Source organism: Chamaea fasciata, unplaced genomic scaffold (assembly GCF_029207755.1).
Source record: "Chamaea fasciata isolate MVZ Bird 193981 ecotype frontalis unplaced genomic scaffold, bChaFas1.0.hap1 SCAF_42, whole genome shotgun sequence".
Lineage (NCBI taxonomy): Eukaryota > Metazoa > Chordata > Aves > Passeriformes > Sylviidae > Chamaea > Chamaea fasciata.
Window position 1 is genome coordinate 1,099,922 of NW_027094127.1, and position 15,948 is coordinate 1,115,869.

Here is a 15,948-nt window from a genome sequence, read left to right on the forward strand (position 1 = left end):
GGAACAGCTGCAAGCAGGGCTGCAGGAAATGGAGGCTAGGATCAAGGCAAAAGAGAAGAGGATGGAGCAAGAAATGGAAACAATGAGAGACATACTCAATGCCCTCCGTCAAAGTCTTCAAAAGCAAGTGAGTGAAACAGCAATAACTGCCACAGTCACCAAGCTGGTGCTTTCTGCCCTTCTTGCCTTTCCACTGCAGAGCAGCAGGCAAGTGGGGTGATGCCTCTGAGGGCCATCCTGCTGTAGTGTCTGTGGCAGCCATTCTAAAGGACATTTCCTGGTATCTTGGATCTCAACTGCTGCCCTGGACAATGGAAGTAGTCCTTTGGCCTTTTGGCCAGCAGTCATCCAAACTGACTCCTGCTGGCCTCTTCTCGCTCTCCTCGTTTCTTGTGGTGTTCTAACAGTGGAACGTGGTGCCCAAGATGGAGGATGGAAACAAGCTGTCTGTAGCCCTTGTAAATCTCTTCTTTCCCTTTGCTCACAGCTGATGACTCTTGGCTAACAGGGACAAGCTGTAGCCTCTGACTGCTTTGTTCTCTTTGACTCGAGGTGGAAGTGTTGACATCTGGCCAGGCAGACTGCAAAGGCCTCCTGCAAATGACTGAGAAGGAGGAGCCCCAGGATCGGTGTGAGCCACAGGAACTGCCTCCACCAGAAGTGCTGCCGGTTGAGAATGACCTGAACGTGGTGGAGGACAAGAGCACTCCGTGGGGGGAGGTAGAACATTTGAACCGGGAGCTGCAAGTGTGTCTGCAGCCCTTGGAGGGGGAAAAGAGGGAGGAAGTGGAATATGGTCCTTGGGAGGAAGTGGAATATGGTCCTTGTGGCAGTCGTCCTTCAGAAAATCCCTGAAAATGGAAGATGAATCTGGCCATGAACTCCAGTAAAACCAGTCTTTGGCTTTGGCCCATCCAGTCAAAGGGAAGTGGACGAGCAAAAAATCCATTTTAAGAGCCCTGCGTGTGGCAGGCTGACAGCATCTTCCTAAGGGCTTGCATTTGGAACGGCATCTCAGGGTCATCTCCGCCAGCCACGTTTCTGAACCAAACTCATTTCTTCTCCCAGATCTACACAGGCTCTTGCACCAAACCTGCTGCAGCAGGAGCATTGTGTCAAAGAGCCTTTGCTCCCCAAGCCGAGAAGGTGAGCCCGGGCAGTCGGTTCATCTGCAGCGCTGACACAGCTGCTGCTCAGCAACAGCAGATCGAGGAGGACTCCCTGGAGCTACTGAGTACGTCTTGTGTATTGCTTGTCTGAGGGACGGTGTCTTGTGTGCATGTGGCAGCGTAGCTGGACCAAGTGGTCCTCCTCAGTCTGATATCACAGGGACAGTTAGGATTCCCCATAGGAACTTGTGTAGAAAATCAGTCTCTGCTGGCCATCTGTGCTTCAGAGCTGTCTGTCTGTCTGTCTGTCTGCTTGTTGTTGTTGTTGTTGCCCAGCTCACCACAAAGGGTTCAGAGCCCCATGCAACGGGGCTGCCTTTTTAGGTGTCTCCTGGAAGCTGGGATCTCTGCTTGAAAGTCAGCATCTTGAATTTTGTTTTCCTCAGGGACAGTTGTCAGGACGGGAAATTCCATGGAAAAATAAAGCAAAATCAAAATTATCAGCTGCAGGTGAGTCCAACCACAAAACCATGGGCCAGGTGTTTTCCTGGTGGAGTATCTATCAGGTCTGAAGTCAGGCCAGCTGCAAACGTGTTCAGACACTGAGGCTAGACTGTCCCATCTCTCAGTACCAGTCAGAATTTGTGAACCTGGCCAGAAGGCGTTATCAAAGACATCTCCACACTGCCAAGGTCTTGCCTGCAGTAGGCAACAGGACCTGGTAGATCTCCTGGTCTCTCAAGTGTGGGACAGCTGTGTGCTGATTTCCTCTGCATTTTTGTATATCTCTAATCAGCTGGCCACACTAACAGAGGGAGAAGAATCTTGCTTGCCTGAAAGAGGAAGCTTAGCCCCTATCATAGCTCTCTTTGCAAGAGTTTGCTGAAGGAAATATTCCACGGTCAGGATTAGAACTGCACAGTTTAGAAACTGAAACCCAAGAAGAAAGTAGAAACTCTTTTTCTGAGCTTTTTTTATTTGTACATGAGGCTGGACAGGTCCTGCTCATGTAGCCCACGGTATATTTAGATTTGCTTATATATTATATTGGAACCACTATTATCTACTATTAACAAATTATTGTAACTTTGAAGCTGCTTAAATTCAACTTGCTGCTACATTTAATATTGTTTGGGTTTTTTTATTCCTGATTGGAAAATTAGGCAGCACATTCATTTATAGCAGTTTGTATCCTAGGAAAGCAAGGATATCCTGATCCATGAGCTCCACCGTACTTTCTGTTCGATCTCTCATCTGTTCTCGCACAGTCTCCTTCAGATGTGACCGGAGAAGCTGTCACCGCCTCACGCTGGCCTCGGTTCCCCTGGCAGAACTGCTGTGCCTGGCGGACGCTGCAGAGCAGCCCGGCTCCCTCCCTCTGTAATAAAATGCTTTCACAGTTGTTTCTGAAGTTGCTGGTTATTACTTGTATCTGTTCCACAGCTTTCCAGGGGAGAATTTTTATAAAATGCTTTCAAAGGGGCTTCTGTAATTGTTTGTTGCTAGTTGTATCTGTTCTAAAGAGGCTTGATTGATTCAAAGGTTATAAGGTGCTGCGACACTGTAGGGGTGTCAAATGCTGTGTAAATGTCAATCAAAGGAAAGGGGGAAAAGATCTAGTTCATACAGGTTACATCACCCTGAGCCATGATCGGTGGGCGTGAAACACCGATCGCTCGACGCCCTTGGGAAATGATTGGTCAGGAGCGACTCTGGTTCAAGACCAAACAGAGCCCGAACAACAAACCAATTAGGAAGAGAATGCAAAAGGCACCAATCAGGAGGGACCAAAGAGGATAAAAGAGACTGTAAGACTGTAGGGGAGATCCTTCTTCAGAACTTTGGGGCTCTGAAGGAGCACCCAGTGGGATGTCACACTGTCTTTGGATTTCTGGCTTGCTGAGAGGAACCTGGGCTTATCCTGGGTTCCCTCTCCCAGTGGTTGCTTAAAGTTGAATAAGCGAGTGCCTTTTTTTATTACATCCAAGTCCCAGCCTCGTTTATAGCACACCTGTGCCCAGAGTGCGGCACACACTGCTCCCCTTTGCCAGGAGTTCCAGGGCAGCCGGCACAAGAGTGGGAATCCTCAGCCAGGCCTGCAGCCCTCGGCTGCCGTTTGCCTTTCTCTGCTCCTGTGCAGACTGCAGACGGCCGATGCCACCCGTCTGTGCTGTGCCCAGCTGGGCTACGCTTCCCCTCGGGAGCGGCCGGCTGCCAGCCGGGCTCTGAGAGCGGAGCATTCGCCTGCTCCCAGGCTACAAGGGCCTCCTTGCAGCCTGCCTCTGCCCAGGCTCAGGCTGCTCCGGGCTCTGCCAGGGGCCTCCGCCCTGGGCGAGACTGCGTCCGCTCTCACCTCACAGACGCTGACAGCTCTGCACCAGAGGAAACCTCTCAGAGCACTCTCACTGATCTTGCTGATTTCTCACTTGAGCAAGACTCTCCTGCAGCCAAAGAGATTGCACTTCGGGATACAAATCCAAATGGCACGAACCCAAACGCTCTTGAGTCACAGCTGAAGACCTGCATGTGCACAGGATCTTTTGGCTGCCCCACTCCTCCTTTGGTTTTGCCTGCCAATGCCACTGTCCTTTCTGCCTCAAATTGAAGTACCACAGGTGTGCAAAATACGGTCAGTGGGCCGTATTCCAAAGGCACTGTGGTCTGGAGAGGATGACTGAAGCGGAGCCTTCCCCACTTTCAAGGCACACCTAAGAAGCTGTCAATGTCACTCTGCACCTTCAACAGACAACGGAACACTCAGACAGAAAAGCTGCACTTATTGACAGGGTGAGAAAGAACGGAATCTTCCAGATGAGCTTACGTTTCAGCAATTTTATTTCCTCATAACCCTATTCTATATAGATAATATAGAATATCAAACCTATAATCCTACTCTACAAGCCTTCTCTAAGGTGGTTATTGAGATAACCAGTCATTACATGAATGTCACATTCATGTCTACTCCTTCTTCTTTATCTTCTTCACTGCCATGATCAGCGGTGTCAGGGTGAATGCTGAATTTCCTGATCTTACAAACGGATGCTGTCCACAGGAAAGAAAATAAAAAACACAAACCAAAAATCAATGAACCATGACTTTCCAAGCTTAGTGCTTCACAGGCTCAATCAGGGTCCCTCTGGTTTCTAGAAAGAGCCAGAAACACGACCAGTGGGACAATCTGCACCTACAGCTTCGTATGAGGACCTTGGCATCATAGGCAAACCTGGCCCAGAATCCCACTCATCTGTTTATTCTGGTGTCTTCATCTTGATGGGACTTTTGCCCTGCCGCTGCTCTAGAAATTTCCCTGGGGTTTCCTCTTTCCAGGATACCTCTATGACTCACATAGGTCCCTCTCTTTGAAAGACAGGCACTGTGCTGATTTCCACAGGGACACGGAACAGTGCCTACCTTTCCATGCCCTGCCCCTCCTGTGCTGGCTGGCACCTTCCTTCCCAGCAGGGACAGCCGAGCGGCACTGGATCCTGCACTTCCCTCTCTGCCACACAAGCTGGCAGTAAACCCTGGGGCAGTTGCCATCGGCTTGACTGTGCCAGGCAGCAGATGGGGCTGGGACCAGTCACCCTCAGCTGTCCCTGTCTGCGTGGCAGAAACATCCAAGAGTGGAGGGGGGGTACAAACCAGAACCCCTCAGAGGCTCCCAGTGAGCCCTCCACAGCCCCTTCTGCCCACGGCCAAATGCCTGACTGCTTGGCTGGGACTGGTTTCCTATGCTTCCTCCACCACTATTTCATGCCTCTGTTCTCCACATTGCTCTGCTTCAACTCTTTTGCCATTAGATAGAACTGAGCACCCCACCAAATTACAAAACAGGGCAACAGAAACAGTCAGAGGACAGAGCACCTGTCCTCTGAAGACAGGCTGAGAGACCTGGACTTATACAGCCTGAAGAAAGAAGAATGGACCCCAGGGAGACATTATTGCCACCTTCTAAAACTTCAAAGTGGCTTCTGAGGGAAAATAGAAGACTTTTTTACATAGGTCCACTTCCAATAGCAAGTGGGCTAATACTTTTAAACAAAATGGGGATGGAGTCAGAGCAGGTCTAACAACAAACCTGTTTACTCAAAGCATGGTGCAGCACTGGCACAGGTTGCCCTGAGAGCTGGTAGGTGCATTGTCCCTGGAACCATTCAAGGTCAGATGGGACAGGCCTCTGAGCAACCCGATCTCTTCAAAGATGTCCCTGCTCATTGCAGGCCACTTGGACCAGATGAACTTTACAGGTCCCTGCCAGCCCAGGCCACTCTAGGATTCCTCAGCGTTCTCATTTGAAAGCACCAAGTGTGGAAGTGAGGAGGAGGGGAGCTCATCTGATGCCTTGCACTTCAGTGCAGGAGGAGCCCGTCCCTGGGACACTGTTTCCCCTGCGGCCCCTTGGCATTTTACCTGCAGCAGCTCCTTGGCAGACCAGCGCCGTGCCTCGTCTGTCTGCAGGCAGCAGCTCAGGAAGTGACGTGTGCGCGGCAAGAACAGGTTGGGCTGCCACAGCCTTGGTCTCCCTCCAGTGGCTATCAGCAGTTGAGGCTGGAGAAAATGGAAACACCCGGCTCCACCTGCTTCTTTCCCTGGAACTGCAACTGCCCTCCCAGATCCCATTGTTTAAGCTCCACTCTGCAGCGACAGTTTGTGCCCTGGCCGAGAGGCAGAGCTGACTTTCCTGTACCAACAAAAACCCCAATGCCCATGCAGCCACAGATTTCCAACATCCAGCAGATCTTGCTTTGGCAGCTATTTCATTGACTGACGTAGTTAGTGGGAACTCCATCAGCAAAAGCATGTTTCCTTCTCTGAGGATTCACAGCAGCCTGACAGGCTTTTTAGAAGAGGCACTTTGCTAGTCTAACTAACCCTACTATTTCCAAGGATTATTACATGAAAGGCACCTCTGCACTGCTCGTTGGTCCCTTCCGCACAGCTGCCATAAAACAAAACTCATCAGGCCTTTTGTCCTGTTCCAGAAAACAATGGGAATTGGAAGAAATGAAAGGAAATCCACCAGGCGTTCCTCGGGGAAGGAAACAAACATTTGGAATCTCCTATTCAACACAGACACAAAAAGATGCCTGCACCAATCTTTTGCCATGAAAATGCCTCTTTGGGCACAGAGGAGACACCTACAGCTCTGTCTGTCCGCAGTCTGCAAGTTTCAGCTTCTTTATGTGGCAAAAGGAAACCTTCTCATGGTCAAATCAGAGGAAGGAGAAGTGCCATCCCTATGATAAGCCAATGCTCATTTGGATACTCGAGTCAATGCACTCATGGTGTGCCCAGCGCAGAAAGTGCCGGGCAGAGAACGGCAAGTTTCGGCAGGCTCTGCGCATGACACCAGGAGGCTTCTGAGCTGGTCTCTGTAAAAATGCCCATCACAATACCAACAGCTCTGTGCTGCTGGCACTGAAATAGATGGTGACCAAAGAGACTTTGTTATTATCTTCTTCAATCCAGAGAAAAATTTCCAAACCTAAACCAGCAAACAAACTCCCCTTGAGTGCAAATACTTATGGCAGCTTGCTTTCCTTTTCTCACACTGCCAGAGGTGAGATCAAAGGGGCTTTGATCGTGTCCCTCTGCAGCTGAGCTCAGCCACTGGGCATGGTGGGGAGCTGCAGTGCTCCCTGTCATTACAACTGTGCAACCCAGGGCTGTCCCTGCTCCCACGGTAAAGGAACAGCAGCGGCGTCAACCGCACCCCTTGGATCCCAGCCACGGGCACCTGACTGCAAGCCCATCAACTTTTTAAAGTACCCAGAAACAGCTCAGGGTCCGGCATACAATTCTAACTGCAGTTGGGGAGCAACACATCCTGAATTTAGAGAGGCCACCCAGACAGATGTCTTGAAAAGCTGAAAATCTGGATAACTCACAGGATTTGGGAAAGATGCTACAGCATGGAGAAAAATTGTTGTGCTGTGGTCAAAAAAGGAAAAAGGAAGCACGACTGCTTTGGGATTTACTTGGTGATTGTTTCTTTTCTCTTTTGATCTTTCTTTTGGCTTTTCTTTTTCTCTATTCTTTTGGCTTTTCTTTTTTTTTTCTTTCCCTTTTTCACTTGCTTTTGCTATTTTTCCTTTTTCTTTTTCTCTGGGGTTTTCCTTGGCTTTTTCCTCTTTTCTTACTTTGTCTATAAAATTGAAACTGCGAAGATTAAACCTCCCTTTCCAAGGGTACTAAGAACATATCTAACCATTCCACAGTAAAATTCCTTTCCTTCAGAGACAGAGCTCCAACATGGTTCAAAAAGCAAATGTCAGGCATGGCTGGAGGGCAAAATGGCAGGTTTCTGAACTGCTTGACCTTCCACTTCCCTTCTGATGCAACCAAAGCTACAGCAGATGCTGATGTGCTGCAGGGGACACTTTTAGGAGGCCACCTTCTAAAAAGAGCTGCAAGTGGTGCCAGCAGATGGCAATGGGATTTTGTCCAATGGCACACACAGCATGGGACAGCTGAGAAAGACAGCGGGATCGGTGAGCATTTGCACCTTACCGAGACAGGAGTTTCATTCCAGGAAGGAACTTCTCCTTCCACCATGTGAATGCCCACGATTCCAAGCGACCAAATGTCTGCTTTGGGGCCATACGGTTGGTCTTTCATAACTTCAGGAGCCATCCACCCAGGTGTCCTGGCCACTGAGCTCTGCCTACTTTGCTCAGGGAGGAGCTGAGCAAAGAGGCCAAAATCAGCTGTGGAGAAAACAACACACAATGAAAACCACCTCAAATTAGGAACCCAAAGAAAAGAATTCCCCGCTCTCAGTCTAAGAATGTGCTCTTGAATCTCCTGGAGCACTGTCCACACTTCCTTTCCTCGGGGCTTAAGCCCAGGAAGTGTGGTATTGGCCACCTGCAAAAAAATGCCAGCTTTCTAAACACTGCTCACAGCAGTGTCCTTTATTCCCCTGAAGCTTTAGATTGTAGCTCTCTCCCTCTGGAAGGGACACAGACCCACGCCACTCTTGACTGCTTGTGGTTCCTTGTCACACCTCTGTGCATGTTGCAATTTTGCCTTCAGCTTGCAACAGGAGCCCCTGCACTCCCACCAGCACCATTTTTGGGGAGCTGGCAGTCACTCAAAGCAGCCCCACGCTCTGCGTGCTTGGAACGCCGCACCTGACTAAGAATACACTGACCCAGCTTGACAGAGCCGTCGCTTCCCAGAAGGATGTTGTGGCTCTTCACATCTCGGTGGATCACGTGCTTCGAGTGAAGAAAATACAATCCTTGCAGGCACTGAGAGAGAAAACAGAAACAGGAGGGCGAAACTTAGGGAAGTGATTTCATCACACAAGAAAGGAAACAGCCTAAAAATTCCCTCTCCAGGGGAATGGGGCGGCATGGCAGAACACAGTGCCAGCGAGAGGAAGAGCTTGCTGCTCCAAGACTAGCAGAGCAGCACCTTTCTAAGGAGAGGCATGCCAGCCTTTGGAAGAGCAGCAGCAACTGCCTTTGTAGACTGCCTTCTGCAAAGCAGCCAGAATGACTGCTGCTGCAGTGCATGTGCTCTCTTCATGCAGAGGTCAAACGAGGGTTGCCAAGAAAGAAAATGTCCCTCCCTTTGCTGTCAAGTTGGATCACTTTTGGCTGGGAGGCTGCATGACAAAGGTTTTATTGCTGGCCTCAGCACAGACTTGGAAGTATCACAGCAGTTCCCTTCCATGAGCAGAGAGCATTTTGGCTGCACTGCTGTCCTTTTCAGCTTAGGACTGTGAGAAATGAATCTCTCTCTTTTGTTTGCACTTTGTTTCAAATCCTGCTGCCACCACCTTGGCTTTTACAGGCAAGGAATGCAGTGCAGACAGGCTTGAGGTAAACATTTAAAGAGGCAAGGCGGAGAAGGGCAGATACAAATACAAGAAACAGAGCGAGAATACAACAGCAGGAGATAAGAGTACAGGATCAGAGTCCAGTGAGTGCAGAGGCCCTGGCAGGCAGTTGTCTTGAGATGCTCTTGCCTGCCCATAGCACACCAGCAATACTGAAACAAAGGCTGGCACATGGAATCACTCCAGTTCTGAGCCCAGTTTCCCAGACCACCCTGCCCAAGGCCTGAGAAGTACAGATGGGATCCCTGACCTCACGACTGATTGCTGCCATCTCGTCTTCAGAAAGGCAGACCTTGCTGATGATTTCACTCAGCGTGCCTCCATCCACGTACTCCATAACCAGCCAGAATTGCTCATTGACAAGGTAGCTGAAAGAAGGAAACAAGGGCATAGACATAAACATGCATGGCTACCTTGGTCTCGTGCTTGATTCTTGTTTCCAGGTCCCTCTGTGACAAGGAGAGAATAAAAGGAATGACATTGCCTCTAGGTTGTGCAGTGTTTGCAGTCTGTCTCAAGGAGAAAGGCAGAGCTGTGAAAAAGGAGATGCCAGCAAGTGAAAAATGCAGTTTAGGAACAGGCCAAATAAAAGACCAGTCAAGCTGCATGTTTCTGGGAAAAAAGCCCCTAGTCTTCCTGCCATGCAAAGCCATGGAAAAGAGGAGACACAATCCAAGGCAAATCCTTGTTTCGTTTATCCGCACCTAAGAAGATACTTGAAAAAAAATCAAGCCCCAAAACAACATGGCAGCACTGAACTTGCAGGCTGTTGATTTACTTAGATACGATTGATCCAGGTCTTTGAACACTTTTCAAACTACACATGCCAGGCACGACTCATGCAGGCAAGATGCACTCTCTTCCCATCCATGGCAGATGAACAGAGCAATAAGAATCAACCAATAATTAACAGCTCTATTTTCTGCCAGTGACCAAAGTGGGTTTTTACTTTGCGTCTCTGCAAGAGGTAACCAAACATTCATGGGACAGAAGCACAACAACTCACCTGTCTAAAATGTTGACCAGGTTGGGATTCCCATTCATCTTCATGACCAGTAATTCAGAGAAGGTTAATTCCTTCTTCCGCAGTCCTTGGAGATTGATTTTCTTTATGGCCACCTAAAATGACATTGAAAATCAGTCACTTTCCAAGCTGGTGGCAGGAGACCACAACGCTCATGCAGCGCATGGTTTTGGAATGGCACAGCTAAGCTGTGCCAAAGTGCCTTGGGATTAGACCAAGGAGTAATTAGCAACTGACATTCCAACAGCCCATTTCTCTGCTCCTTTGGGGGCCAGTCACAGGACACGTGGTCACTGATATTTTGTCTTGTCCACTTGGTAACAAGGGTGTCTCAGCTATCACCCACAGACCTCTGAGCACACTCTTTGCTGCTCTTTCTGGGATTCAGAAGTAATCCGCCCCTTACTACTCTGTGGCTACCTCTTGGGCTATGGGCAGGGCTTAGGGCTTTTAGGGATGCCTTGCAGCTCTCTCCCTAAGGGCACTTCCTAAGTGCAGCACTGCAGGTGGCTAAGGGAACTACCAGTGACATTCAGATGTATTTGCTGACAGTCAGAAATGAGAACTCAGGACTCAAGCTGTAGCCCCAAAGAGCAGGGAGATGCTCGAGGAGGCACCACCTTTGTTTCAGCAATTCAGCAAGTGAGCGAGTCCTTCAGTGAAAGGAGCCACTACCCTCCTTGCCTTCCTTCTGGCAGCTGAGAAGGACAAAGACTGTCCCAAATGCAACTGGCAGGCTGTCACAAGTCTGTGCTTCTTGTGTCTTTTCAACACAGCTCTAGCCAAAGCTGCAGCCACAGCTGACACCAGAGAGAAAAGCCCCCGAGAGCAGCAGAGTCTGTGGGGGCTGTTGACATTTACCTCTCCTCCTGTGGCAGTGTCGAGCGCTCTACAAACCTCTCCAAAAGTCCTAGAAACAAAAGAGCAGCAAAGAAAGGAGAAACCATTTAGACCTTGGAGTGAAAGCCAGCCCAGACTGGAGATCTCTGCTGGAAATGCCTAGAACCTGCAGGATGCAGAAGGGCTCTGTCAGAAGGCAGATGATGCATTTTGCTCTCAAGTGCATGGCCACTGGGCCTGATGCATTGGGGTTTACTGTCTCAGCTCAGAAAGAGAGTTTCTACTTTCTTCTCGGGTTTCAGTTTCTAAACTGTGCAGTTCTAATCCTGACCATGGAATATTTCCTACAGCAAACTCTTGCAAAGAGAGCTATGATAGGGGCTAGGCTTCCTCTTTCAGGCAAGCAAGATTCTTCTCCCTCTGTTAGTGTGGCCAGCTGATTAGAGATATACAAAAATGCAAAGGAAATTAGCACACAGCTGTCCCACACTTGAGAGACCAGGAGATCTACCAGGTCCTGTTGCCTACTGCAGGCAAGACCTTGGCAGTGTGGAGATGTCTTTGATAACGCCTTCTGGCCAGGTTCACAAATTCTGACTGGTACTGAGAGATGGGACAGTCTAGCCTCAGTGTCTGAACACGTTTGCAGCTGGCCTGACTTCAGACCTGATAGATACTCCACCAGGAAAACACCTGGCCCATGGTTTTGTGGTTGGACTCACCCGCTGCCGATATTTTCGACTTTGATGTATTTTGTCATGGAATTTTCCGTGCTGACAACTGTCCCTGAGGAAAACAAAATTCAAGATGCTGACTTTCAAGCAGAGATCCCAGCTTCCAGGAGACACCTAAAAAGGCAGCCCCGTTGCGTGGGGCTCTGAACCCTTTGTGGTCCGCTGGCTAACAGCAACAACAACAAGCAGACAGACAGACAGACAGACAGCTCTGAAGCACAGATGGCCAGCAGAGACTGATTTTCTACACAAGTTCCTATGGAGAATCCTAACTGTCCCTGTGATATCAGACTGAGGAGGACCACTTGGTCCAGCTACGCTGCCACATGCACACAAGACACCGTCCCTCAGACAAGAAATACACAAGACGTACTCAGTAGCTCCAGGGAGTCCTCCTCGATCAGCTGTTGCTGAGCAGCAGCTGTGTCAGCGCTGCAGATGAACCGACTGCCCGGGCTCACCTTCTCGGCTTGGGGAGCAAAGGCTCTTTGACACAATGCTCCTGCTGCAGCAGGTTTAGTGCAAGAGCCTGTGTAGATCTGGGAGAAGAAATGAGTTTGGTTCAGAAACGTGGCTGGCGGAGATGACCCTGAGATGCCGTCCCAAATGCAAGCCCTTAGGAGGATGCTGTCAGCCTGCCACACGCAGGGCTCTTAAAATGGATTTTTTGCACGTCCACTTCTCTTTGACTGGATGGGCCAAAGCCAAAGGCTGGTTTTACTGGAGTTCATGGCCAGATTCATCTTCCATTTCCAGGGATTTTCTGAAGGACGACTGCCACATGGACCATATTCCACTTCTTCCCAAGGACCATATTGCACTTCCTCCCTCTTTTCCCCCTCCAAGGGCTGCAGACACACTTGCAGCTCCCGGTTCAAATGTTCTACCTCCCCCCATGGAGTGCTCTTGTCCTCCACCACGTTCAGGTCATTCTCAACCGGCAGCACTTCTGGTGGAGGCAGTTCCTGTGGCTCACACCAATCCTGGGGCTCCTCCTTCTCAGCCATTTGCCGGAGGCCTTTGCAGGCTGCCTGGCCAGATGTCAACACTTCCACCTCGAGTCAAAGAGAACAAAGCAGTCAGAGGCTACAGCTTGTCCCTCGTAGCCAAGAGTCATCAGCTGTGAGCAAAGGGAAAGAAGAGATTTACAAGGGCTACAGACAGCTTGTTTCCATCCTCCATCTTGGGATCCACGTTCCACTGTTAAAACACCACAAGAAATGAGGAGAGCGAGAAGAGGCCAGCAGGAGTCAGTTTGGATGACTGCTGGCCAAAAGGCCAAAGGACTACTTCCATTGTCCAGGGCAGCAGTCGAGATTCAAGATACCAGGAAATGTCCTTTAGAATGGCTGCCACAGACACTACAGCAGGATGGCCCTCAGAGGCATCACCCCATTTGCCTGCTGCTCTGCAGTGGAAAGGCAAGAAGGGCAGAAAGCACCAGCTTGGTGACTGTGGCAGTTATTGCTGTTTCACTCACTTGCTTTTGAAGATTTTGACGGAGGGCATTGAGTATGTCTCTCATTGTTTTCATTTCTTGCTCCATCCTCTTCTCTTTTGCCTTGACCCTAGCCTCCATTTCCTGCAGCCCTGCTTGCAGCTGTTCCTTGTCATTCTGAAAATAAAGTGAGAGAGGATGTTTCCTCATTGGAGTAGCTTCACCTCTCTCACTCACCTGAGCTTGTTGATGTCCCCTCTGCTGATGGAGATGCATCTCCTCTTGAGGATGAATCTCCATCATGTCTTCTGTGTTCCTCCTCTTCACTGCCTTGATGTCACTCTGAGCTTCAGGCAGCTCTGCTTGTGGCTCTGCCTTGAGATTCTGCACACACAAACGCAGAGCAAGTGACAGGGAGCTGCCATCAGGCTCAGCTTTTTCCTCTTTCAGCCTCAAAATCACATTCGCTCAGCCACTTCTTTCTGTGTCCCTGCCCACCTCTGCTTCCACTGCCAACCTCCTTTCCCAGTGCCAATCTCTGCACGTGACAAGGCTGGGCACAACTGGAGTGCCCAAAAGACTCTGTAGAAGTGATGAACGACTCGAGAAAACTACAGAAACTTTCCAGAAGCCAAACACAGGTGTCCCAAGTAGGAAAACAAACAAACAAAATCTCTTGACTTCCAGAAGGAGCCCGTGCGCCCTTGGGCTATAGCTCTGCAGAAGCCAAGGCATAGAGCTTCGCTGAGCCAGATGCTCACGCGGAGCACCAGCCCTTTGGTGACTCAACGTGGCAGATCAAAGCCCATTGCCCAGCTGTCACTGGCTGGGGGGAGACCCTAGGTCCTGGCAGCACTGCAGCACTCAGCACCCTCAGCCAGCAGCAGCGAGAGCTGGCTGGGCAGAAACTTGCACCTCTGCCTTGCACTAAAGACAGCACCCTCCAGAAGTGGCACTTACTGTCTGGGAAAGTTCCAGCTGTGGTGTGACCGCTGCTGGAGGCCTGTGGTCATTTGGCTCCTCGTTGGCCTCTTCTGCAGGAGAAGAGGGAGCCAGAGGAGAGTCTGCTCTTGCTTCTGTGATCTGTGGACAGAGAGGACGGTGAGATACAGGCTCATTTATAAGCTTCCTTCTCTTCAGCCCTCAAACCGGCTGTACTAAGCACAAATCATCGACCTTAAGAGCAATGGGATTCTAAGTCACTCAGACTAAATTCAAATAGGCTGATTCAACTGTGCTGCCAATTGCTCTGAATCAGATTTTCCCCCCTTGGCTACTCTGTGGGGGCAACTTTCTCCCTGCAAAACTGGGCTTTTAGCTCTTTTAAAGCTCTGCAATGGAAAATGAGGAAATGGAAAATTAGGAAATAGCCAGTGACGCCTTTGCTCTTGCTGCTGCAGACATGGAAATGGATTTTCTTGCAGCCTGCTCATCTGGTCCTCTGCACTCTACTGCCACAGGCCAAGCTGACAGCTTGCTGCACAATTCTTAAACGCCAGGAACATCAAATGTTCCTTTCTTACTCACCTCAGGATCAGAACCTCTGAACACTCGGCTCAGGTGACCTGCAGTGGGCAAGGGAAAATAAACCAGATTTTTTGAGAACGCTGGAGACAACCAGAGCATTTTTACAGCACCTTCCAAGAAGGCCTCCCAGTCCACATTTTCAAAGTTGTCCCGCTTGACCCAGCAAAGGGAGGAAATGACAGACTCTGCTGCCACACACTCTCTCATGGAGGGAACACAACCCCTGCAGGCTCCCTTGCAAATGCTGCCCGCACAGCCCTGGCTACAGACACCCCCTTTTGAGCTGAACGTGTTGACAGCGCTTCACCCAAGCGGCATCCAAATGGCCTTTCTGTTTCCAAATCAACTCAGTCACTAAGAAAGAGCAGGAAGACATACAAAAGCCCAGTTAGGTGACACCCAGGGGAAACCTCTACTTACGTGCCAGCTGTGTCAGGAAATAGCAGGAATATCCGACTCCATAAACAGAGAAAACTACAGCTGCAAGCTGCCCAATCATTGTGGCAGCTGCTGTGCAAGTTTGCAAACTCTAACACTAAAGAACAGCAAGGCTACTCTCCGTGTTCAGCTGCCCACTGACAAAAGACTCAAGCGCAGGACAAAAGCTCCTGTGCTGAGCAAGCTCAAGAGCTGCTCTGACACCCCTGAGGCCTTCCGTGCACCAAGACAACCTCGGATGTCACCACGACCACGTGGCAACCGTGCCCTGACATCACAAAGCAAATGCTCTGTGATGGTCTGTGAATTGATACAGACCGAGAGACTGATGTCTGTGTAGGCCTAGGCTGCATTTTTACCTCTTTCCCTCCTCGGCTGCCTGTTTCAGCTCTTGTTTTTCCCCCTGTGCCCCCTGTGCCCCCTGTTGCTGTGCCCAGCCCCAGCTGGCGGCCGGGCCGGGCGGAGCAGCAGTTCCAGCCCCGGGTGTCCCTGGAGCGTTGGGAGCTGCCGGTGGCCCCCGGCGCTGTCCCCTGAGGAGCTGCTGAAGGACGGGGAGACACAGGGGGCTGAGGGGGCAGCTCTGCCAGGCCGTGGAACCAATTCCAGAGGCTCCACTTTGGCCACGGCTGCCCTGCCGACCTTGAGGACAGGCAGGGACTGACAGGAGGCAGCGGGGAGAAGCTGAAGGCCACCAGCTCCAGCAGTGAGCAGGGAGCTGCTGCTGCTAGCCCCGAGCCCGGGTGAGGCCGCAGGGCCGGTCAGGCGGGCTGGACTGAGGGTGCCGCGGGGCTTTGGCCCTGGGCCGTGCAGCTGCCCCGGCCGCCACAGCGGCTGTCCTTGGGCAAGGCAGCTCTGCCCGCAGGGCCCGGGAGCTGTGCCCCTCTGAGGATCGTTTCCTGAGGCAAACTCCAACTCTAACCCCGAGCAGGAAGCAGAACCCCTCACAGTGCCTTTGCAGTAGCTTGGAAGGGGAAGGGCCAAGGGAGGAGTTT

General features: G+C 50.6%; 2 protein-coding genes across 2 annotated transcripts in view; one reads left to right on the forward strand and one right to left on the reverse strand.

Moving 5' to 3' along the window:
• Positions 1–15,948, forward strand: part of LOC136303899 (serine/threonine-protein kinase PAK 3-like) — a 124,809-nt gene that overhangs the window by 5,713 nt on the left and 103,148 nt on the right. The gene's annotated exons all lie outside the window — the stretch shown is intronic.
• On the reverse strand, positions 4,068–15,017 carry LOC136303881 (serine/threonine-protein kinase PAK 3-like). The gene is made up of 10 exons (XM_066207580.1): positions 14,939–15,017; positions 14,519–14,556; positions 13,952–14,074; positions 13,034–13,375; positions 9,962–10,074; positions 9,206–9,323; positions 8,263–8,362; positions 7,620–7,816; positions 5,520–5,657; positions 4,068–4,151 (listed from the first exon to the last, which is right to left on the reverse strand). The coding sequence occupies exons 1-10, from the start codon at positions 15,015–15,017 to the stop codon at positions 4,068–4,070; spliced, it is 1,332 nt and encodes a 443-aa protein (XP_066063677.1).